This window comes from Chiloscyllium punctatum, chromosome 41 (assembly GCF_047496795.1).
Source record: "Chiloscyllium punctatum isolate Juve2018m chromosome 41, sChiPun1.3, whole genome shotgun sequence".
NCBI lineage: Eukaryota > Metazoa > Chordata > Chondrichthyes > Orectolobiformes > Hemiscylliidae > Chiloscyllium > Chiloscyllium punctatum.
Window position 1 is genome coordinate 9,059,560 of NC_092779.1, and position 26,268 is coordinate 9,085,827.

Sequence of the window (26,268 nt, forward strand, 5' to 3'; positions counted from 1 at the left end):
AACAAGAATCCAGCAAGTCAAATTGTTATCTGAATTAGAATGTTCACATTTTCTTTATAATTGGGTGCCTAGGAAATACGTGCTTTTGTGTAGCACCTTCCAGGTTATCTGGATGTCCGGAACAACTCAAGAGCTATTGTTAGGAGATGTATCTGGTTCATTAATGTCCTTAAAGTAAAGGAAATCTGCCATCCTTACTTGGTCTGGCTTACTTGTGACTGCAGACCCACAGCAATATGGGTGACTACTGATCTCAGAAATGGTTGAAGAAACCACTTAGTTCAAGAGCAATTAGGGTGAGCAACAAAATTCTGGCACTCATATCACAACAAAGAACAAAAATATAAAAGAAATTCTCCAACTTGTGCACTTGAAGCCTGAATACAATTCTCCCATGTTTTCTATTGAAAATCCAAATTTCTCTTATAATATGAAAGCTGCCGATGCAGAGTTACAATTGAAATCTTCCACAACGATGTTGAAACAGCACTGTCTCAGGTTTGACCTGTTTGAGCTGGACAATTCCTTGCAGAGCTCCCTTTCACTCAAATGGAATCATTTAACAGAAATGTCGGGGAAGCTTTGTACCAATGGCTGTCTGTACTTCGATTGACATAACATCATTGAAGATCCAAATATTTTTCCAAACTTTGGCCCAGTATTTATCCTGACACCAAGTTCACCTTGCTACTTCTGAAAATTCCTTAAGTGCTTTTTATTCGTTCTTTGTATTTAAGCAGTATAGTCTTTGCTGCCTATGCCAGTTTTGGAAGTGTGGACCCTTTTATAGCTCCAACAGAATAGCTCCAGAATTGAGTGAGAACACATGATGCTCATTGGACTTAGTTTTCAAGCTCTGGACTCGGAGGCTTCCTTTGGTGCAGTGGTTGTGTCTCTATTTCTGAGCCAGGAGACACGGTTCTAGACCTACCTATACAGAAGGTGTGTCGTAACATCTGGACAGATTGATTAAAAATAACAAGAGTGAAAAATGCCTCATTATAGATAAATCCCCAAATAATGACCCCTCACTAGGAGTATAGATACCTACAATTGTTTTTAAGAAGAAAAGATCTGGGCTTGTGTGGCACAGGGATAGTGGCTATCCCTCTGAACCAGATGTGGGTTCAAGTCCCATCTGCTCCAGAGGTGTATCATAACATCTCTGAGCAGGGTGATTAGGACAGAGCCATGCTCTTACAGTGGGGAGTTGGCTTCTGGACGGAAGAAGGATGGAAACTAATGTTTATGCTATGTTTTTACAACAAAACTCTCATAAATCTCGAAGTCTTTTGCTGCCTAATTCAAAACATGGATGCCAGTGTTCAAAACAGGCTAGAACTAACTCTCCAAGAACTGAGTGGCTTATGTGGGTGATTTCAGAGGGCAGTTAAGAGTCAATCACATTGCTGTGGGTCTGGAGTCACATGGAGGTCTGACCAAATTAGGGCAACAGATTTCTTTGCTGAAAGGGAGTTAGTGAATTACGTGGGTTTTTACAACAATCAAATGATAACTTTATGGTGACCATTACCAAGACCAGCCATCAATTCCAGTTTTTAAAAAATATTCCTTCGTGGGATGTGGGTGTAGCTTCCAGCCAGCATTTATTACACATCCATAATTTATTAAATTCCACCAGCTGCCTTGATTGGATTTGAACCTGTGATACCTGTGTGTTAGCCTGGGTACTTGCAACGATCAATAAAGGTTGCCATTAGGCTAACTTCTAATTCCAGACTTCATTGAACTCCACAATTTCACCATCTATCACAGTGGGAATTGAAATCATGTCCCCAGAACATTAACCAGTGTTTCTGGATTCCTTGTCCAGTGACATTAGTATTCTGTCATTGTTGTTAGTAAGTGTCCCCTGGTTCCCCGTCTCTCCCACAAGGGAAACAATCCTATGAGCATCCACCATGTCGAAGCCCTTAAGGATCTTGTGTGTTCTGGTAAGCTTACCTCTCATTCTTATAAACTTTGAATGACACAGGCCTGCCTAACCAACCTATCCTGGAAAGGCAAAACCCTGTCATCCTTGTAACAATTCAGTTACAGCAATCACCGATGGTTCTCACGGTCACCATTACTGAGCCGAACATTATGTTCCAGATTTATTAATTGGATTTCAAAATCTACACTCTGCCATGGAAGGAATTGAATCCATGTTCCCAGAGGATTAACCAGACCCTCTGTATTACCATGACGCCACCATGACCACCACTCCCACCCCACCCCGCCTCCCAAATATATCTTTGCCAGGTTGTGTAATGATAGCAGATTTCCTTCCCTAAAAAGGGCATTGGAGTGCGATATAGGTTCTCACAACAAGTGACAACGGTTTCGTGATCATCCCAGAGACTAGTTTTATATTCTAAATTTACTAATTAATTTTAAATTTCACAAGGGAACTTGAACCAGTAGCGTCACAGCAATAATCAGGGCCTCCAGATAACAAGTCCGTGACAACACCATTATGCTCCTCCATTTAAAAAGCGAACAATCACCATATAACAGGAAGGACAGAATGTGAGGATTTAAATATAGACTGAATTATGGCTGAGTCAATTGTTTACCTCGTTTCACGCACACGTATTATCTTGTTCTCCGCACACATCATTACAGAAGATCAATTAGTACATGTTAACCACTGGAATCAATCTGTAAAAATCCAATAGTTCCTCCCAATCCCAAAACTGCTTTTGTATCATTTACATCAATTATGACATCTTACCACAGATTGAAAAAATTATTACCCTTTCATAAATAGTGGTACGGAAATTAACTGCAGTGAAGACACAAGCAAGCATTTAACAAGCAAACTTTGCAACACTTTTCATTTGATTTACCTTTATCGGAGTAGTTAAAGATGATTTATCGTAAGCTTGTTAATTACTAAACCAATGACAGTTGTTTAACAGTTTAAAACCCAAACTAACAAATGCCAAAATTTAATACAACTTTCAAAAAATAAAAATCATCCTGTGTGAAGTATGGATATTAGGGATTAGCCCCACCAATTATCATCTTTCACTCAAGAAATGATCCGAGAAATGAAAATCGAGAAGGTACTAAACAATATGATTTCATGGCTGAACGTGTGGTTTCAGGATGCTTCTGATTAGTGTCGACTTTTAAGGCTAGTTTGGTTTTGTCCAAAAGTCCTACTCTTTGGCTTAACATGCTTGAAAAGAATTGCAATGCACTGCTCCAACTTTTCACACTTGGTAATTAAAATAAACAAATGAAAATCTGCCCTAGATATTCAAAGTTAAATCCCTGAATATGCATCTCCTGAGGCAGGTGCCACTCAGAAACAGTTGCATCTCTGAGCAATAACTTTCACTGGTTTTTAATTACTTCTCTGAATATCAAAACATTGGACACTATGTGACATCAGGCAAAGGGCTTCAACACTGCTGTACAAAACTAAGTAAAACTTTGCAGTAATCTTCTGAAATAAGAAAGGCATCAGATCCCTGGGAACCAGAGAGGACTGACATTTAAAGATTGAATTGGACTATGCCCATTGGAGTTTAGGAAAATGGATGTGGGGGAAGGAATCACTTAGAAATCAATCATAAGATTCTAACACGACTGGACAGGGTAAATGCAGGAAGGAATTTTCTGATGACCAAGGAGTACAGAACCGGGGTCATAATCTAAGAATACAGGGTAGGCCATTGAAGATAAAGATGAGCACCAATGTCCTCACCCAGAGAGTGGTCAGCATGTGGAATTTCCTAACAAAGAAAACAACTGAGGACAAAATATTGAATGCTTTCAAGATGGAATTCAATATAGTTCTTAGGTTTAAGGGATCAAAGGGTATGGGACAAAATCAAGCACAGAGTTAGCTGATAAGCCATGATCAAATTGAATGATGGGACAGGTACAAAGGGCTGAATGGTCTACTGCTGCTATTGTCTATGTTTTTGCCTCAGAGTTTGGATTTGCACAGTTGGATCCTCACCCATCACATTGCATCCTCTAACCTGGACTCCAGACACTGCAGTAATTTTCACTGGTACAACCCTTTTTCAATTACCTATCAGAGCTTCAAAACAATTAGCCATCGCATGACGTAAATCGGATTCCCTGCAGAGATCAGGTCCGTGGGCGTACAGCATGAAACGGTCCAATTCCAGTTTCTGCAGGAAGGAACACAAATTAATACGGATACACACAGAAGCAGGAGGCACATCTGTTAATGATGTGCACACAGTGTTCATGTTCAATCTAGAGATTACAAAGAACAAATCCAGCTGCTGAAAGGGAAAGATGTACGGGTCATAGAGATATACAGCACAGAAACAGTCCCTTCAGTTCAACTCATTCATGCTGACCAGATATCCTAAATAAATCTCATCCCATTTGCCAGCATTTGCCCTCCATCCCTCTAACCCCTTCCAATTCATATACCCATCCAGATGCCTTTTAAATGCTGCAATTGTATCAGCTTCCAACACTACTTTTGGCAGCTCATTCCATACATGCACCACCCTCTGCATGAAAACAAATTGCCTTAGGTCCCTTTTTAAATCTTTCTCCGCTCTCCTTAAACCTACGCCCTTTAATTTTGGACTCCCCCACGCTGCGGAAAAGACCTTGTCTACATACCCTATCTGTGGCCTTCATGATTCTATAAACCTCTATAAGGTCACCCCTCAAGCCTCCGATGCTCCAGGGAAAACAGCCTCAGTCTATTCAGCCTCTCCGAATAGCTCAAATGCTCCAACCCTGGCAACATCCTTGTAAACATTTTCTGAACAAGTTCAAGTTTCATAACATGCTTCCTGCAGCAGGGAGACCAGAATTGCACACAGTATTCCAATTGTGGCTTAACCAATCTCCTGTACTGCTAGAACATAACCTCCCAATCCTATACACAATGCACCGACCAACAAAGGAAAACATACTAGACATCTTCTTCACTATCCTACCTACCTGCAACTCCACTTTCAAGGAGCTGTGAACCTGTGCTCCAAGGTCTCTTTGCTCTGCAGCACTCCCCATGACCTTACGATTAAGTGTATAAGTCCTGTCCTGATTTGCCTTTCTAAAATACAGTACCTCACATTTATCTAAATTAAACTCCATCTGCTACCTCTTGGCCCATTGGCACAACTGATCAAGATGCCATTGTACTCTGAGGTAACCTTCTTTGCTGTCCACTACACCTCCAACTTTGGCACTGTCTGCAAACTTCCTAACCATATCTGCTATGTTCACATCCAAATCATTTATTTAAATGACCTTGGATTGAGCACCTCTCAATTTTCCAAGCTGCTTTATAGCCAATTAAGCACTTTTTAAAAGTACAGTCACTGGTGCAAAATTAGAAATACTGCAACCAATAGACACACAGTTAGTTCCTGCAAAGGGCAATGAATTAATTAGTGGATAGTTTAATTTTAACTGGCGAATGGCAGGTAAGGTAGTGGTCAGGAACAACACTCCGGTGTTCCTTCTAAAGAGAGCCACTGAATCCTTTACATCCATCTGTGGTTTCTTGTTTCATCCAAAGACTAGACCTCTGACCTGGCTGTGCCCTTCTAGTACTGCAAGGGGCTGTATGTTGGTTGCAGTATTTCTAATTTTGCACCAGTGACTGTACTTTTTAAAAGTGACCTTTACTTAAGGCAGCCCTCAGGATAGATGCAGAGAATCTAATTCCACTGACTGCAGAGCCCATATCCCTCAAGATCTGGATGACATTTAGACTTGGGCTCTCAATTGGCAAGCAATAGGTGTGCTACACAAGTGCCAGGTAATGACCAGATTCAACAGGAAAGGTTCAAACCATCGTCTCTTGACATTTAACGGTATGACCAAGACTAAAGCCCTCACTATTAACATCCTGAACTTGCCATTGACCAGAAACTGAACTGGATTAGCATATAAATAATGTAGCTACAAGAAGCTTGGAATTCTACAGTGAGTAACTCACCTCCTGACTCCCTAATGTCTGTCCACCATGTACGAGCACAAGTCAGGAGCTCAATGGAATATTCCCTACTTGGTTGATTGACTGCAGCTGCAATAGCACACCATAAATTCAACACCTTCAAGGTCAAAGCAGACTGCTTGACACGACAACCAATCCTTCACCTTCAACATTCAGTCCCTCCACCACCAACACTAAGTAGCAGCAATGTGTACTATCGCCAAGATGTGCTGCAGAAATTCACCACAGCATCTGCTGTGGGAGGATTCAAACAGAGTACTCAGGACATTATCTGGGTCTTTGGATTAATAGTTTGGCAATAATTTCGTTAGGTCATCACCTCCCCTTACACTGGAATGAATAAAACTAATTAACTGTTTAGCATTTATACAATAAATTATAACATTAGCGAGCATTCCAAAAGACCCACAGAGAAAGTCTGCTCCAGTACAATGGACCTTGTCTAACTCAATCATACTGACCTTGGCCAACATAGCAAGGTGCTGGTTCTGCACAATTGCAGTGCGGTAGGTAGCTAACCCACCCTCCTCCAGATTTGGAAACAGAAAGTATAAGTGTACGCTGAAAGCAGAAAAAAAAGTTCAACCAAGTGACATTGATACTTAACACATCAATAATACCCAATAAACTCACTATCATATGGGAAGTCTCTTTTGCATTCTGGGAATTTGCAGCGTGCAATGCCACATATTTAACATTCTTTCCAATTGTTGAACTATTCCCTGACACTTCTGATGGAGACTGAAGCATTTCTTGAATGAGGGGTCTTGGGCACAGAGTCAAGGGGCAGAGGGCATAAGGTCAGAATAAGGGACAGCATATTTAAGACATTGAAGAGGAGGAATACTTTCTCGCAGAGGATAGTGAATCTGTCGAATTCTTTCCAGCAGACAGTTATCAAGACTACCTCGATAAGTATATTCAAGGTTGAGAGACAGATTTTTAATCAATAAGGGCATTGAAAATTACAGAAAAAAAGGCAAGAAAGTCCTCAACTCCATTTCTTCGCAGATGCAGGATTACTCAGCGTTGTTGTCAAATCGCAAAATCATATCTAATTACAGACATTGTGGTGCTAATTTTGCAAGTGAAGTCTGGTTGGTTATAACCACTATCCTGCTTGTTGTGAACAGACAAAGGAACACACTTTGATATGATTCACTGACCTTTTGGACATACAGCCTACATACCAAGCATCAGATATGTCACATTACTCATCGGTATGATAAAACAGTTAGTCCTGCATCTGCATTCTTGCAAAATGTCCCGATGAATGCAAGGGATAAAACTTCAACAAATGTGCCTTTCTTCAGCATTACCTTTCCTTCTTTCAATTCTGTCTACCGGATTTACTGCCCACCACATGCTACCTTTGACTTTGGGGAGACCAAATGTTGGCAGGGTGACCACTTTGCAGAACACTTCCACGCAATGCATAACCGTGGCCTCAAGCTTCCAGCTGCTTGCTGTTTTAGTTCACCATCTTGCCCTCACGCTCACACCTCTGTCCTGAGCCTGCTGCAGTGCTCCAGGGAAACTCAATGCAAGCTGGAAGAACAGCATCTCATTTTCTGATTCAGCAGTTTACAGTCTTCAGGATTCAAGGTCAAAAAATCACCTGACACCAGGTTATAGTCCAACAGGTCTACTTGAAAACACAAGCTTTTGGAGACTCAATCCTTCTTCAGGTGCTAGTGAGAGAGGAGACACCTGACACACGGAATTTATAAGGAAAAGATCAAAGGGTTATGCAAGTGATGCAAATGTATTGAAGATGACTGTTAAATCTTTAACCAGTTAGAATGGAGATGCAGGTTTCAATTCATTCATATGCAAATCCCTGAATTTCTTTCAAGTCACTGCCCTGAGATAATTTCAGGTTTTATCAGTATGAAAGATTCAACAGCAAGTGCAATATCTTCACAGCACAGACGTGATTCTCAATTTGGTTCCGTTTTTTTTAAACCATATACTGGCCATTTGGTCAGACCTGCTCATTATGTTGCCATTAGCCCTCACTCTCAACCAGTATTTGGTTTCTTGACTATAACCATTAGTGATTCCTTGTCCTTTGTTCCATGACATGTTTATTGCTTACTCTGTCCCATCCTCGACCCTTTCCCAGGCCTTCCCTTTTGTTCTTCGTCCTTCACAAGCATGAAGCCACCACATTTCTACCCTCCTTCAGCAAAGACACAAATATTAACTCCATGCCTCTCTCACAGAGTTGTTGAGTTTCTGCAGCAATTCCTGTTTTTATTTCAAGTTTACAATATCTGCAGCACTTTGCTTTCACTTTGTTTTGTAATTTTCTTAAAAATATTCAGAAGTACAAGAAAGTACCATGACAAATCAAAATGAACTCATAAACATTAACTTCCTACCTTGTTAAAAACTCAACCACAGCATCTCCCAAAAACTCCAGTCGTTCATTATGGTTAATTCTAAAAAAAAACACAAACAATGGAACCAATAACTTAAGGTTTAACAGAATCTACACAGACCAAGTTCAACATCTGTTGCTCGTCACTTCAGAATAGTTCGTAGTTATCCACATAACTGTGGGTCTGGAGTCACGTGTAGGCCAGACCAGTTAAGAATGGCAGATTTCCTTCCTGAAATGAGAGTTGGAATATAAAGATAGGGCAGATCAAGCAATGGCTGAGAAGGTAGTGCAGTGGACAAGGATTCAGATTTTTAGATCATGAGATCTCTTCTGGGGCAGAAAAGACATGTTCAAAAGGGACAGGTTTCATCTAAGTAGGTAGGGGACCAATATCCTGTCAGAGAAATTTGCTAGTGCCACTCCTTGGCCCAATGGCCCAGCTTATCAAGATCCCCTTGTAATCTTAGATAACTTTCTTCACTGTTCACTATAACCAACAGTTTTGCAGAGATCCGGGTTCCAAGAGTGGCTCACATTGTACATACACATAACAATTCAAGAGATTGTTCCATTCCCACCAATCACAAAACCAGATCCAACAACATTCAGTGCAATTGCCATTTCCAGTGCCTGTGCTCCTTGGAGCTCAAATCTCACTGCTTATTCTAGTCAGCAGAAAGCCACGCACGAAAGAGCAAAGCTAAAAGTTAGAGAAATCACATTTACTCAGAATACACAAAGCATTCCAGTTTTGAATGAAACCAGATGGCGACAAAAATGCCGGTGTTGTATTTAAAGGGTTTGGTTCTGCATCAGTTCCAACTGCCTAAAAGGTATTGTAAATTCTATTCCTTATGAACAGGGAACTAACAGATGTGATGCGAGAACAAAACACTTCAGACTAGAGAGGTGCCAGCGTGTGAAGTAGAGAGCTGAAACTGGATAATAATCTGAAAACATTTTGAAATGCAATAGATTTGATCATTCTGCAACACTGGTAACTGGTTTTAGACTGAGTAGTGTACAAGACCATAAGACACAAGAACAGAAGTGGGCTATCTGGTTCTGCTCATTCAATGAGAGCACGGCTGATCTGACAATCTTCAACTCCACTTTCTTGCCTTTCACCAAAGCCCTCACTGAATAAAAATCTGTCTCTCTCAGCTTTGAATATACTTAATGACCCAACTCAGGCTCAATAGCCCTCTGCAGTAAGGGACTCCAATATTCACAACTTCCAAAGAAGAAATTTTTCCCTGCCTCTGTTTTAAGTGTTTTACTCTGACATGATGCTCTCTGGTCCTGACTCTCCCACAAGGGGAAGCAACCTCGCATCTACTCTGTCGAGTCCCCTGAGAATCTCGTGGACCTCAGCAAGGTCACCTTTCATTGTTTGAAATTCTAAAGAGTACAGATTCAACATACTAAACTCCTCCTTATAAGGTAGTCCCTCTCCACCTGGAATCAAACTAATGAATCTTGTTCAGATTCCCTCCAGGATAAAACGTAACAAGTAAAACCATCACAGTCCCAAAGGACCATAGGGTGGCTCGCTTATTAAAGAGAGACAACTGATGGTGGTTTAACCTGAGGACCAATATACCTCAGGTAAGGGGAGAGGTTGAGAGAGACAATCCTTCATGGAAACCCCAGCCCGTGTGGGACGTGAACGCATGATATTGGTTTCACTCTGCCTCACAAATCCATCACCCAACTGACTGAGCTAACCAATGCCAGTGTACCTTTCCTAAGATAAGTATCACAATCTATTTCACAGATTTTTTTCAGAAGTCCTCTTCAAATACATACAAATTGAGCTGTACATGATAATAGAAAGAGGAAAACTGACTTAAACCAATGTCAAATATTCTCCAGTCACTGAGAAATGTCTTTGCAGGAACAGGAAAAAATAATTTAAAAGACTTGCCTTTCTCCAATGCCTTCTGTGATCTCAGTGCATCCAAAAGTGCTATAAAGCCAATGAGGTGCTTTACAAGAATAGTCACTGTTGTAATATAGGAATCATGGCAGCCAAACTATATACAAAGCAAGCTCCCACAAGACACCGGGTGACTGTGTGGAGTTTGCACATTCTCCCTGTGTCTGCGTGGGTTTCCTCCGGGTGCTCTGGTTTCCTCCCACAGTATAATGATGTGCAGGTCAGGTGAATTGGCCATGCTAAATTGCCCAGAGTGTTAGGTACATTAGTCAGAGGGAAATGGGTCTGGGTGGGTTACTCTTTGGAGGGTCGGTGTGGACTTGTTGGGCTGAAGGGCCTGTTTCCACACTATAGGCAACCTAATCTAATTTAATAAAATACACCAATGAGTTAATAATCAATCTGTTTTTGTGATGTTAGTTTAAGAACATATTTGGGCACATACCATAATTATGGCTAACCTCAGATTTTTCTTCAAAATAGTGTTTAGGGAATTTTTTTACATCCACAGGCCTTCATTTAACTCCTCTGATTGGGGGCACAATAGGCAACACAGAACTGCCTCACTGCCACAGTCAGAGTCGGCAATTTACCCAAGTCCCATCTAGCTCTGGCTCAGATGAGTGGGCTTCTCACTGAGCCACCAGTGGCTGATTTAAGTAACTTACTTAAGGAACTATACACTGGCATCAGAAGCAGTCTGGAGAAGATCCACTTGATTGTTTCCAGGTTTAGAAGGATTTTCTTAAGAGGACAGATGGAGCAGGTTGAGCTTGTACTCATTAGAATTTGGAAGAATGAGAGAAGGGCTTATCAGAACATAAGATTTTTAGGGAACTTAACAGGGCAGGTGTGGAAAGAGAAAGCAAAGAACTGCAGAGGCTGTAAATCCGAAACAAAAGCAGAAATTACTGGAGAAACTCAGCAGGGCTGGTAGCATTTGTAGAGAGAAAGCAGAGTTAACATTTGGTGACTCTTCATCAGAACATTCGGAAGAAGTCCTAATGGACTCGAACTGTTGACTCTGTTTCTTGCCCCACACATGCTGCCAGACCTGCTGAGTTTCTCCACTATTCTCTGCTTTTGTTTTAGTTACAGAACGGTTGTTTCCTTTGTGGAAGAGCTGAGGACAAGAGGGTGTTATCTCAGACTAAGGGTCTTGTGGCACATATAATATTATCCCTGGCTGTCGATTAGGAAATCCAAGATCAAGTTGTATCTGCTGTGGAGGTGTGCAATAACGTCGGGTTGATTAGAAAAGTATAAATCGCAGAATTGTGACGATGCTGCTCCTTTAACAAGGTTACATTGCCTTTGGCTTCATTCTCCCCCAGAGAGGTCGTAAAAGACACAGGTTCTGAAAAATTTAGGTTTGAAGAGTTTTAGGACCTATTTGATTATAGCTAACAGATACTGCCTCATGCAAAAGGCCTTCAAGTGTTTTAAAAGAAAACACCTGCACAAAGAAGGGGGAGTGGCCAGTTCTCCCAGCTGAGCTTTTCTCTCGTTTGATTTGGTTTTGGCAGTCTGACTATTCACTGACAGCAGTCAGGCAGTTTGAGGCTCCTGGTCCAAGAAACAGCTACATGGAAGAGGGCATTCCATGCTGCCATCGCGCTCTCACCTGTAAAACCTTGTGTTTGATTTTATCTTTTGTGTCAAGGGGTGTTTATGGGGATTGTTCCAATTATCTGAAATAGCACCATTAAATTGGATAATCTGTTGGGTTTTCAGATAGGTTAAGTTATTCGGTATTCTGTTGTGTTTTGTTTGTGTTTTATTCAGTAATCTTGTAAAAGAAAATTCTGTTTTGCTTAAAACTAGAAGTGGTTTGACCAGCTGCATCTCTCCTGGAATATTCACTTTACACCTGCTTAAAACAACTAGCAAAGTTATGATCTAGGCTACTTTCTGGAAATGTTTTGAGGGGGTCTAGCCTGGTCCAAAGCAGAATAAAGCATCACCGGTTTAAGAATTTCTTCTCTCAGAGGGCCGTGAATCTGTAGAAATATTTCACTGCAGGGGGCTATCAAAGCTAGATCAAAAAGTATATTCAATAGACATATCCTTCGTTAGTAAGAGAATCAAAGGTTACAGGAAAAGATAGGAAAGTGAAGTTGAAGATTGTATTTAGCCATGATATCATTGAATGTTGGAGCAAACTTGATGGGCCGAATTGAACACAGAACAGCACCGCACAGAAACTGGCCCTTCAGCCGATGATGCTGTGTGGAACATTACGCCAAATTGAACTAGTCCTTTCTGCATGCCCTTGGTCCATACCCCTTCATTCCTAACATATTCATGAGCTTATCTAAAAGCTTCTTAAATGCCTCCTATCGTATCTGCCTCCATCACCACTTGTGGCAGCATATTCCAGACTCCTATCATTTAGTGTAAAAAAAACTTGCCCATTACATCTCCTTTGAGCTTCCCCCCTCTTACCTTGAATGTATATGCCCCATGGTTTTAAACATTTCAACTCTGGGAAAAAGATTCTGACCATCATCCTATCTATGCTTCTCATAACTTTATAGACTTCTACCAAGTCTCCCCTCAGCCTCCACTGTTCCAGAGAAATCAACCTGAGTTTATTTAAGCCTCTCCTTATAGCTCATACCCTTGGATCCATGCAGCATTCTGGGAAACCTCTTCTGCACCCTCTCCAAAGTCTCCACATCCTTTCTGTAAAGCCGCGACCAGAATCGAATGCAGTACTCATAAGGGTGATCTAACCAAAGTATTATAAAGGTGCAACATGACACCTTGACCCTTGTACTCAATTTCCTGATCAATAAAGGCAAGCATGTCATACACCTGCTTTATCAGCCTATCTACTTGTATGGCCACTTTCAGGCAACTATGAACTTGAACCCCAAGATCCCTCTGTACATCAATACTATTCAGAGTCTTGCCATTAACTGTATACTTTCGCTTAACATGTGATCTCCCAAAGTGCAGCATCTCACACTTACCCAGATTAAACGCCATCAGCCATTTCTCCGCCCATACCTTCAACTGATCTATATCCTGCTGTATCCCTTGACAACCTTCTACACTATCCACCGAACTTTATATCATCTGCAAACATAGTAACCCACCCATCTACATTTTTAGCCAAGTTATTTATACAGAACCTCGGTTATCCGAACACCAATTATCCGAATTTCAGATTATCTGAATAAGATCTCAAGGTCCTGTAAAAAACATTACAACGAAAAGAGGTGTTACTGACACTGGTGCAACGATAGTGATTGGGAAATCTGAATGCATCGGCAAGGAGGATGATGAGTTGACGACAACAGCACATGGGATTTTAAATGGTCGAATGTTTAAGGAATGGGGCAGGGATGTGGTTTGAATAATCTGTTGCAATTTGAAAGCTGGTGAATGAAATGAAATTAGGATGAGTGAAGAGTTTGTATTAGGTGATGAAAAGGTTGGTTTTGGTATTTCCAATGTTTCAATTGCAGGAAATTATGACCAAGCAAAATTGCCAAAAATATCCATATTTACTAAGTTGTAACTAATTTTAAGAAAGTAAGTATTTAAAATTAAAAATTACTTCATGTTAGGTATAATTATTTTGACTCTTATACCTTCAGTGAGGCATGATGTTGTGTCTAAAGATATACTCGTCCAAGATTGATAAAATTGATGCCAACAATATACATTTATTAGATGCCTCATTTGTACACAAAGCTGTGATTGGAGCAAAGAAACACAAGCACCTCAAACAACAGTGACTGGATATCTTCTACAAAAAATAATAACCGACCTCTACCTCAATTAATTTTATTTATACAAAAAGTGATATTATTTGTAAAATATAACAAAGTTTGAAGCAATATCCAGTGTTCGTACACATTTTATCGATTGAATGAAATAAAAACTCTGTAAACATGCTTTTTTACATATTAACGCTCAGTATGGCTTCCTTTGTTGACGATCAGATCAGTTATCCAAGCAATCAGTTATCCAAACAAAATAGTCCCCACGCGTCTCGCTTGAATAACCGAGGTTATTCTGTATATGTCACTAATAGCAGAGGTGCCAATATGGATCCCTGTGGAAGACCACTAGTTACTAACCTCCAGCCAGAAAAACACCCTTTCACCACTACCCTCTGTCTTCTATAGGCAAGCCAATTCTGAATCCATGTGACCAGGTCACCATGGATCCCATGCATCTAAATCTTCTGATAGGCCTACCATGAGGGACCTTGTGGAAAGCCTTACTAACATCCATGTAGACAATATCCACTGCTCTCCCCTCAATCACTTTCATCACCCCCATGAAGTGGCCTAATTCTGCTCTAATACCTTATGGTCTTATATGTTACTTGATACAAAACAGTTACGAGTGATGAGGAAAGGTCAAATCTGTTACATTTCTAAATATTTTCAGACTGATCCAGTGTCAGCTCTCCGTACATTGCGCACTTATACCACTCTCATCTGAAACATTTTGCTCTTGCATCACTTCTGTTAGTTCCTTGTTTATAAGGGATAGCATTTACAAAATCTTTTAGCCACGGGTGGCTCACTGAAGTCGTACTGTTTGAAAGGCCTCAATATAACACACCCCTCTCTGATCAATACTGAACCAGGGGCTGAAGGAAGAGTAAGCAATGTGCCTTTTAAAAAAGATCAACACATACCTTGAGGGTGCTGGGTCATCTTGACCAAGGCGTGACATAATGTTGATTAAAGTATTTATACCTGTTAAAGAGAAACAGCAATGGGAAATGTCAAGCGGTTTACCAACAAAGACAAGCCATGAAAATACTGGGTAAAAAAATGCAATAACTACAGAACATTGAAAACCAGGCCTGCAGATTTCCTACAATACTGCTCAAAGTAGTACAACACACTGTGGCTTGAAATGTCGGATTCTGTAGCTGAAAATCGACATGCAACGGTAATGCAATGTCACCATGCAACACAAATGAAATCAAAATGCAACATTAATTCTACAATCACAAATTAATGCTCTGGCATGTCCTGACCAACTTCCAAAGAACTTAACAGACTAATTTCTAAGAATTATGCAACCCGGAGTAGGGGCAGGTTAAGGTTCATTATTTCAGACTGAGGAAACATTTCTTTACTCAAAAGGTTGTGAATCTTTGGAATTCTCTACCCCAGTGGGTTGTGGAGACTCCATCATTCAATATAGCTAAAGGTCAGATCGACAGATTTTTCAGTTTGTCAGGGAATCTCGGGCTGGGGGTGCAGGTGGCAAAGAGGAGTTATGACAGAAAATTAGCCATGTTCACTCTGAGTGATAGAGCTGACATGAGGGCTGAATGACCTCTTCCTGATTCTGTCTGGTCCATTCTGACAGATTACTAGAACTCTACAAGTCAAACCTATTGTGGAAGGGAGGGACTGTCTTATGAGGAGAGGTTAAGTAGATAGGGTCTGCGCCCCCTTGGAATATAGAAAAATGACAGGTGACTTTATTAAAACTTATGACATTCTTAGGGGGCTTGATAGGGTAGAAGTGGAGAAGTGGTGGGCGGCACGGTGGCACAGTGGTCAGCACTGCTGCCTCACAGCGCCAGAGACCCCGGGTTCAATTCCCGCCTCAGGCGACTCTCTGTGTGGAGTTTGCACATTCTCCCCGTGTCTGCGTGGGTTTCCTCCGGGTGCTCCGGTTTCCTCCCACAGTCCAAAGATGTGCAGGTTAGGTGAACTGGCCATGCTAAATTGCCCGTAGTGTTAGGTAAGGGGTAGATATAGGGGTATGGGTGGATTGCGCTTCGGCGGGGCGGTGTGGACTTGTTGGGCCAAAGGGCCTGTTTCCACACTGTAAGTAATCTAATCTAATCTAAGTAACCTAATCTAATCTAAAAAAAAGTTGTTTCCCCTTATGGGACAGTCTAGGGCCAGAGAGCATAATCTTAGAGTAAGGGGTTGCCCATTTAAGACAGAAACGAAGAGGGTAGTGAGTCTAAGGAATTCTTTGCTGCACAGTGTTGTTAAGGCTGGGTCATTAAGTATATTCAAGGCTGAGATAGATTTTGAATCAGGAAGGGAATCAAGCGTTATGAGAAAAAGGCAGGAAAATGTTGTTGAGGATTATCAAATCAGCCATGGCCTACATCTTAGGAGCACTTTTGGAAGAGAAATTTCCAGAATCTTTACTGACAACTCGGTAATTTTGTCCATTTTTCCATGGAGCAGTAAATTCTTTACTAGGATGTTGTCGGGATTGCGGGGTTTGAGTTACAAGGAAAGGTGGGGGCTTTTTTCAATTGAGCATAGGAGATTGAACCTTATTGTAGTTTAGAAAATCATAAGGGGTACAGACAGATAAGGTGAAGAGCAAAGGTCTTTTCTCCAGCGTGGAAAAGTTCGAAACCATGGGGCATATTTTTAAAGTGAGAGGAGAAAGATTTCAAAGGGACCTGAGGGGCAATGGTTTCACACAGAGGGTGGTTCGTGTATGGAATGAACTGCCAGAGGAAATGATAGATGCAGGTGCAGTTACAACATTTAAAGGACATTTGGATAAGTACGTGAACAGGAAAGGTTTACAGGTATAGGAGTCAAATGTAGGCAAATGGGACTAGTTTAGTTTGGGGAAATTGGTTGGCAGGGACAAGTTGGACTGAAGGGTCTGTTTCCGTGCTGTATGACTATTTCACAAGCTTGTAATCATCGACATGTTTCTGTGTGGTCAGATGGGAGAGTGGGAGAGTTCCAGGATGCATCAATATGTTTTGAATGGCAGGCTGAAGAGCCTGTAGCTCTTGGTCATTTCCAAGAAGTCTAGTCAGCCAAGTGTACAAACAAAATGACTGATTAAATCCCACATGATCGTGCTCAATTCTTTCAAGTACTGACTGTAAAATAGACATCACAACATACAATGTCGGGTGTAGTGTCCTCCTGGACTAGTTTAATTGATCCTGTCCATGCCAGCCAGAAATTACCCATAATTTGTTCCCCCAAATCGGGCTGTGTTTTAATCTGCTTCTTTTTCACTTCTCCCAGGAGAGCACACAGTGTCAGATGGACAGAAATTTTATGTGGGACAAGTTGAATGGTCCAGAGAGTCTTTATCTGTCCATCATTGTTCATACGATGTCTCAGAAAGCTCTCCAACACTTTAAATACTCAGCTGCTGTTACACTCCCATTTCTCATTTACCTTTCTTCCTCATATACATGTGATGAACCTTCCTATCTCCGTACTTAGGCTGTCGGATGCCACAGTTTGACAAAGAGTTGCGTGCGTGATCTGGGTTCATTCCGAAATTCAGGTGGTGGCTTGGGTGGGTCATTGCAAGCTAAGAGCAAATCAGAGATCAGCATGGTCAAAGAGAGTTAACCATTGATATACACCACACAATAGAGATTTAATACATACTTACCGATAATTTATTGGAAATAGGAGTAGGCCTATTAGTCCCTTAAGCCTGCTCCAGCCTTCAAATGATCATGACTGATTTGATTATTCTCACCAACCCCTAGCTGAAATGTCACACACTTGTCTGCCACCTATTTCAGAAAAGAAAATTCAAAGACTCTATTTTCGCTGCCTTTTTTTTTCCCCCTAATTCATTCACAGGATGTGGATATTGCTGCCCATTCCTAATTGTCCAGAGGGCAGCTAACTTTCAATTACTCTGTTCTGGGTCTGGAGTTGTGTGTAGGTTACACTGGGTCCTGACAAATTTCCGTAAAAGATCAGTGAACCAGATGGGTTTTTCCGACAATTGACAGTGATCATCATTAGGTTAAATTTTTATTCGCTATTTTTATTGAATTCAAATTTCATTGCGAACCCATGTCCCCAGAACATTAACCGGAGGTTTTGGATTGCTAATCCAGTGATGTTATCATTACACCACCTCCGCTTTTCAGGAATGATTTCAAAGAGGCAACTCTTTCTGGAAAAAAAGTGCTCACATGCATAAGTGAACCATGACCAACAGAATGCACCCAAATTGCTCAGAGACTTTAAAGTATAAAAGGCAGGACACATTTAATCATAATCAAAATCCAATTTGTTCTACATCGATGTCGTCTTAAAACTGAAATCCTGATGCAAGGGCACCAGGAACTGACGTTTCATTTTATTTGCAATCTCCACTTTCAGCAGCACTATTACAACAAAAATACTCAAGGCATAAAACTGATAACACTACATTGGTACACACAGAGATATCTTAACTGTCCCACCAAATTTCAGCACAGAATACAAATCCTTAATGCCAGCTTCTGACTTAAAGGTCAAACCTTTTGGAGTAATTGGTAAGGATGCTATAACACCAGATTTCTTTTAAACATGAATGATCCACACCAGTAAGACAGAAAACACATGGTTTTATAGTCACACTAAAACAAGGTTTCTGAGCGTCCTCAGTCTATCCACTGAGGAAGCAAGGGTCAGGCAATGAATAAAAGAGAAGCAGCAAGCTAAAATCCCTGCAGTTTTTCAATAGATATGTTGATTCTCCACTGAGTTACAACAAAAGGTCAACTCCCTACTTTTTCCAGTAATTGGAAAACTTCCAAATAGTCAGAAACCTTGTAGTTTCCTCTAGCAGATTTTAAAGAAACAAAAGTTGCTGTATTTGAATCGCAGAGAACTTAGATAAATATTTAAGAGGAGCAGGCCATTCCACCCTTCAAGCCTATTCTGTCATCCAAATACAGTTGATCATCCAACTCAGTACCCTGTTCCTGCTTTCTACCCATACCCTTTGATTCCTTTAACCCTAAAAACTATAGCCAACTCCCTCCTGAAAATATTACAGCACAGAAGGAGTCATTTGGCACTTAAGTGTCTGTGCTCGAACTCTGAAGGAGCAGTTCACATATTGTTCACTTCCTCCGTCTTTTCCCTATCAGTTTACTCTTTGCGGATTTTACAAAGAAAAACGCACTTTTTGCAAAGCATACCATGACACGCTCTACACAGCAAGATCTCACAATCAGCAATAGGATTTAAAATGGCAACCTGTCCACTCAGGCCGGAACACAGCAGTTCCCACAGATGGTGACAGTACAGTCAGCAACTTTCAAAATGGTTCATGGAATTGGTTCTTGAATTGTTTCAAAGACCAAAAGAAAATCAAATAAGGTGCTGCCAGGAGGAAAAAAAATGCAGTGGGATAACATTTAAAAATAAACAGTGTAGATAGAAATCAATACAATCCAGGAATGATTCTGGATCAATCTCGCAACTGGCACCGACAAAGAGGGATCTCAACTTCACAATTCCACTTTGTAATCTTAGAATAAGTTGGTTTAAAAATTCAATAAAAACCTATTTTGAATAACTCTTTTGTTTGGAAGAGAGAAATCTATTGCCCAACATGGGGCTTGAAACGCCAATCTTGGGATTAAGATGCCCCATTAACTAGCAACTGAACGAGCTGGGTTGTGGATTAACTTGCTGTGCACAACCTTTCCAATATATTCACCAACTTCTATAAAGTTTTCACACTCCATGACTAGACAAGTGAACACGTTATGTGCTGGTTCAGAGCTTATAAATTGGGAGATATTAAATATCTCCTTTTACCCTCATTTTTGAAAATCAGAACTTGGGAGAATGCCTGAGATAATGCTACCACATAGTTGGTGCCAGCAGGCTGGACAGAACTGATTTTGAACGACAATGCTGATTAAATCAGGGGTACTGAAGAAAAGATCTAAAAACAGACAGTTGACATTCCATTTACGTGGTTAAAAGTACAGTGGCCTGAAACCAAAAGGGGGCAGAAACCGTGCATGCTTAGGGAGTCACAGTAGACCTGAGTGTGTATACCTGCCTGTTTCTGGTATTTGGCTGCAGTGGGTCAGAGGGCAATAAAAAATAAAATGAGTGTTGCTTTTGGCATTGATATTTTAAGTGGGCATTTTGGATCAGATAGCAAAAGGTAACCTGTCACCTCACCAAGCCCAACTCCCACTTCCAAACCAGATAGGATAATAGGAGATCTAGCCTCCACCTCAATCCCCTCAGCAAGACTATAAACAGTCTCAGGTTTGACCAGTGAATACAGGAAAAGACAAGCAATGCTTACCTGGAGGAGGCAGCGTTCTTTAAACGTATACCCTATCAGCTTATCCAAGTGCATCAGACACTGATGGTATCGGATATGGTGGGTTAATACTGGCAACATCATGGCATGCTGGGAAAAAAACACAAAGAGCAGGCAGGATAAATTATTGAAGTCTCCCTACACGTAGTATTACTCGTTCCTCATCAGTCTTCCTGGCATACCGCCTCATACATCAGGACCCCAGATCGAGAACACAGATTTTGTAGGATCTTTTTAATCAAAGAATTCCTACAGTGTGGAAGCAGGCCATTCAGCCCTCGAAATCCACAACAATTCAAAAAGCACCTCAACCCACTACCCTATCCCTGCAACGTTGCATTTCCCATGGCTAATCTACCCAGCCTGCACATTATGGGCAATTTAGCATGGCCTATCCACCTAACCTGCATATCTTTGGACTGCGAGACACACACACACACACACATTCAGGGAGAATGTTGAAACTCCATCCACAAAGAGGCTGGAATTGAACCTGGGTCCCTGTGAGGCACCAGTGTTAACCACTGAGCCACTTATATAATAAATTTAGCTTCCTGGTGGGAGCCACTCCCGTCTGTTTTAGGAAACCTAAGTTTGTTCAAATGTTACCAGGTTATCCTTTCAGTCATTATGCAACCATGGCACCTTCGGGAACTGTGCACAACACACCGAGTTGCAAACTTTCCGATAGTTCTCGATGCCAGTTACTGAAATCATGGAAACTTGCAGCATCAGAATTAGGCCACTCAGCCCATCGAATCTATACTGGCCCTTTTAACAAGCAGCCATGCTGTATACCTACCCACTTCCCTGATTGCTATTGCAACCCTGAAAAGGCTTCAACATCCAATCCCTCTGCAACTCCTTGGTAAGATTAAAGATGGAATCAACTCCCAGCTTCTCAGGTTGAGCATTCCAGATCCCAACAATTTCCATTGAAAAGAGATTACTGGCTGGGTCAATAGTTATTGCCCATCTCTCGCTGCCGTTGAGGTGGTGATGATCAGGTGCCTTCTTGAACCACTGCAGTCCTGTGCTGTAGATAGACCAAGAGTTCTGGTATGAGAGGGAATTCCAGCAACAGTGAAGGGACAGAGATATATATCCAACTCAGAATGGTGAGAGGCTTGGAGGAGAACTTGCACGGGGTGGTGTTCCATATAACTGCTGACGCTGTCCTTCGAGACAGGAGTGGTTGTGGGTCTGGAAGATGTTGTCTCAGGGGTTCAGAATTGTCCAATACATTCCGGCATAAATCTGTATCAGTGATTTAAAGTTCTAGGATGTTCTCCAACTTTATACTGGGTACATTTCTTTAAAAAAACCCGAAGAACACATATCAAATCCACACTACATTTTCAAGTCTTCGAACTGAACTCAGAACTCTCCGTAGTATCAGGCCACATCAAAAACATCACATACAGGGGTTCAAAAAGACATTTAGGAGAAAGTGAGGACTGCAGATGCTGGAGATCAGAGCTGAAAATGTGTTGCTGGAAAAGCGCAGCAGGTCAGGCAGCATCCAAGGAGCAGGAGAATCGACGTTTCGGGCATGAGCCCGATGCTGCCTGACCTGCTGCACTTTTCAAAAAGACATTTCACCACCATCTTCTCAAGGGCAATTCAAGGTGGGCAATAAACACTAGACCAGCCAGTGCTGTCCAGGTCTCCAGTGAAACAGAAAACAAAACTGTATTTGGACAGTACTTAGCTGCAGGAAAAAAAAAGACTTCATATTGTTTGAGAGTTACTGCAGATCCCTTAACAGCTGCGAGGCTTCAACTGAAGAATTTCTCTTGCTTTCGACTGAAAATAATTTCTGTGAAAAATGGTTTGAATAGTCATTGATTAACAAACATGATGTGGCTAGAGAAGAGGGGGATGTGGCCATTCAAGCTTATTCAATGTTCTTGTGACTCTTACCCAGCCAGGCTTTGTGTCCAAATTCCAGGATAAATATAGAGTGCAGCAAAGGTTCAGTTGCTGACGTGTACTCTAACCGTACTTCAGTCAGAGTCAGAAGCAAGAGGAGAGAAGAGACCAGGAGGAAGATTGACCAGATTACTTAAAAAAATGTTTCCGCCAAACGTAAGATGCCCCTCACAGGCAGGGAAAGAGTTTGTGAAGACTTCACAGTCAGCTCTTTGTGCTGTTAGCCAGTTTCACTCCAGATAATCTTGTTAGAACAAGACCCAGGCTAGAGAATAGAAATCAACCACGGCTTCTGAAAATCATTATATCTACAAAGCCAGAATCTTTCAGCAATAATGAACCAGAAAGCCAATGCAAATTGCATGCACTGGCACAGTAATTAGCAACATTCAGCTTTTGTAAATGTAATAATAGGAAACCTTTGATCAAACTATTTAAAAAGACACACACCTTCCTGTGCACCGTTACTTCAATAAAATTATATTGATTGGCTTCTGACTAACTTCACTGAAGCGAAAACAGATGTTGAACTTCAGTGTAATTCAGATAGTTCGGAGTGGATTTATCAATATCTCATTAATGTTAAGTCTTTACATAATGACATGTGCGCGCACTTATCCTTATAACCTTCAAAGTCCTCCACAACCAGATTTAATTCAGCTCATTATTGTGGGATTTAAAATGAAACAGAGGAGAGAATTATCCCATATACCAAAAATTCTTTTCTTGGAGAGAAAAAAAACGTACAACCTCCAAATACATTTCTGAATTTTTACTAGTACTCGCCAAAATTAGCGCAAGAGGTCATGTTGTGGCTGTACAGGACATTAGTTAGGCCACTTTTGGAATACGGTGTGCAATTCTGGTCTGCCTCCTATCGGAAGGATATGATGAAACTTGAAAGGATTAAAAAATGATTTACAAGGATGTTGCCAGGGTTGGAGTACTGGAGCTACAGGAAGAGGCTATGGCTGTTTTCCCTGGAATGTCGGAGGCTGAGGGGTGACCTTATTGAAGTTTATAAAATCATCACAGGCAAGGATAGGGTGGTTAGCCAAGGTATTTTCTTTGGGCTTGGGGAGTCCAGAACTAGATGGCATAGGTTTAAGGTGTGAGGGAAAAGATTTGAAAGGGTCCTAAGGGTAGTGTGTGAATGGAATGAGCTGCCACAGGAAATGGAGGAGGCTGGCACAATTACAACATTTAAAAGGTACCTGGATGGATATATGAATAGGAAGGGTTTAGAGGGATATGGGCCAAGTGCTGGCAAATGGGACTAGATTAGGTTAGGATACCTGGTTGTTACGGACAGGTTAGACTGAAGGGTCTATTTCCATGCTGTATATCTCTATGACTTTAAGAGAATGCTATACCTTTACAGTTAGTCACTCAGCACTGAATATAGTGGACTCACTATGTATTTGAACAAGTGTCTATGCTATTCAGTAGAGGACTGAAACACAGACCTTGAGCAATGTGGACAAAGTCTAGAAAGCTGACGATTTTGTTTTAGGAGGTGGATGGACTGGGATAAAGGAGGAGCGAAAAGGTTCTCATAATGACAGACAATGAAAGATAGTTGGAGAACAAGAGAAGATAACAAGGCTGGCTCTGACATTAGAACTTCCTGAAGGAAGTAGATTAGTGCGACATACACCAAAAGCAAGAATCAAAGTGATAATTTAGACAACGTTATACTGAAAGGGGGAATGTTCCTACAAGTAAATCCTCAGAAAAGTGTAAGGCATGGAGAAATGAGCAACTTCTCATTGAAATTTCATGGAGAATTCATGTTGATCTCAAGCCCAAAATACGAAACGAGACATCAATTGATTTTTGTCAGTAGGTTTATTCCCAGGATGCAGCGTTGCATGCCTCCTCCTCGTACTTTTAAGTCAGTGTGCCAGTAATGTCTGGAATTTTTACTGAAAGTTAGTGTGCTGTAGACCACAAGGAACCAAGGGCACTTCTTCCCATTAAAGAAGATTTCTTTTGTAGACAGACCCAAGTCCATCTCAGTTGGAACAGGAGTCATTTCTCTGAACTACACACTAGCCATCTCACCTAACGGAGCTAACCGACTCTCTTGTTATATTGAAGAGGACGGTGGTTTGTTACATTTCACCTAGGAAATCAGATCCTGTGGCAACATGTATCTTTACCTGCATATTGCAGCCTGGAGCTACAAGTGGTAGATGAGACAGGCCCAAATTTATTCATTGGTGGCGGATCAAGAATGTCTCCTGCTCTTACCACCACTGGAGGTGATGGAAGTGTTTGCAGATTGACAGAAAATCTGTTTGGCCAGATTAGAAACATACCTTCTTTGGTCCTCGGATGGGATTCAAACCACTTTTTAGCTTTTGTCTCTTTTTGGACATAATGCCCCTGGTATTCCCAGTTGTCGGTCTTGATCCTGCTTAACTTCCAGCTTGGATGAGACCAGCTGTTCTCAGAACAGTATGATCACAGGTAATTCTGTTCTTAATATGTGCTCAAGGTTTTCAATCAAACAATCAAAACCGTTCCCCTGGTTATCCTTAGCAATACAATTAATTTAACATTAATAATCACCACTACCACCATGCTGCTGGGCTGTAATAACAGCTGAACTTTGACAGCTCTTCAATATACCCAAGAGGGATCCTCCACTGTCCATGCCACCAGCTCTTCAGGCAGGATAAAATAACCAGTTCAGCACACCAAGTTGTGAGCATATTTAATGGCGATTTCAAAACGGATTGAAGAAATCTGACTGAAAGAATAGGAATGGGAATGACCATTTTGCCAAAGTTCAAAAGTCAGTGACGAGGAGCAACAAAATGAAAACTGGTCTGGCAGCATGATGGCAGAGATCAGGGCACATGGCTTCAGCGTTTATGGAGCAGGGAAAGTCTAGGCTCTGAACAACTGAGACCGGAACCACTGCATGTTTTAAAAGGAAAATGAAGATCAGGCTGGAAGGACCAAATGGCCTACTCCTGCCCCCATTTCCTACATTTCTATATTTCTGAACAGTGGGAAAATATCTGTAGCAGAAAAAGATTACGTCGTCTTTGGAAGACAATAGAGCCAGCAAATTAACAGGGTGGCAGCATAATGATGCTAAGTATAAAGGTCTCCCTCTGTCCTACAAACTTCCAACTCTTCTGTTAAACATGTATCAGGATTGAACAGGAGAAACCTGTGGGGTTATGGGAAGAAAGCAGAGGGATAGCCCAAGGTGAACTGCTCACTTGGACATGATGGACTAAATGGCCTACTTCTGGGCCATAATAATTCATTACATCCTGAACAGTAATGGTCTTCAGGGTTTCAAGGATTAAACACAAAAGTGCTCAGGGTCTGAAGAAAATGCCTGTGGATTAACACACAATCACTTGGGTGAAAGATTTGCCAATGACACTCACTTGGGAGACACGGCAAGTTGTAAAGGAGGGAACGGGGTGTCAATGGAGAACACAGACAAAATGTTTCAGAAAAACTGGAAAGCAGAGGAAGTCCGATGTCACAAGAAAGACAAATCAAAATACGTACTTAATGGTGAAAGCCAGATTTCAAGGAGCAAGTGGATTCAGGTGTCAATGTGCGGAGATCTCTACAAGCTGGTAGACAGACCCAAAAACTTATTAAGATGATAAATAAAACACTGGCCTCTAAAGGATTGAGAAATGAAATTATGGAGGTTATGTTTCAGTTGTACAAAAGCATTGATCAAGCCTGACCTGGAACACTTGGCTTTAGACAATAAAATCATAAGAACAAAATAAACACATGAGTCTTGGGGAGGGTACAGAAGAGACTCACCAGAACAAAATGAAATGGTGTTGAGCTGTTGAATCAAACTGGTTTGATACCCTTTTTAGTTTACACATGCAGAACAAAGGAGGCACAATGTTAAATCAGCACTGGAGGTGAAACCATGAAACGCTTCCACGTGAAGAGCTAAGGAAAATTGGAACATTCGCTCTTCAGGAG

General features: G+C 41.2%; 1 protein-coding gene across 4 annotated transcripts in view; it reads right to left on the bottom strand.

Annotated features, from left to right (window-relative positions):
• Positions 1-26,268, bottom strand: part of drosha (drosha ribonuclease III) — a 172,181-nt gene that overhangs the window by 80,396 nt on the left and 65,517 nt on the right. For all 4 annotated transcript variants that reach the window (XM_072560332.1, XM_072560331.1, XM_072560333.1 and 1 more), the window contains exons 17-22: positions 20,341-20,448; positions 17,454-17,592; positions 14,957-15,017; positions 8,356-8,415; positions 6,433-6,532; positions 4,052-4,154 (exon numbers count right to left, since the gene is read on the bottom strand). In XM_072560332.1, the coding sequence (XP_072416433.1) occupies positions 4,052-4,154; positions 6,433-6,532; positions 8,356-8,415; positions 14,957-15,017; positions 17,454-17,592; positions 20,341-20,448 (571 nt within the window). The remainder of the gene's footprint in view (positions 1-4,051; positions 4,155-6,432; positions 6,533-8,355; positions 8,416-14,956; positions 15,018-17,453; positions 17,593-20,340; positions 20,449-26,268) is intronic.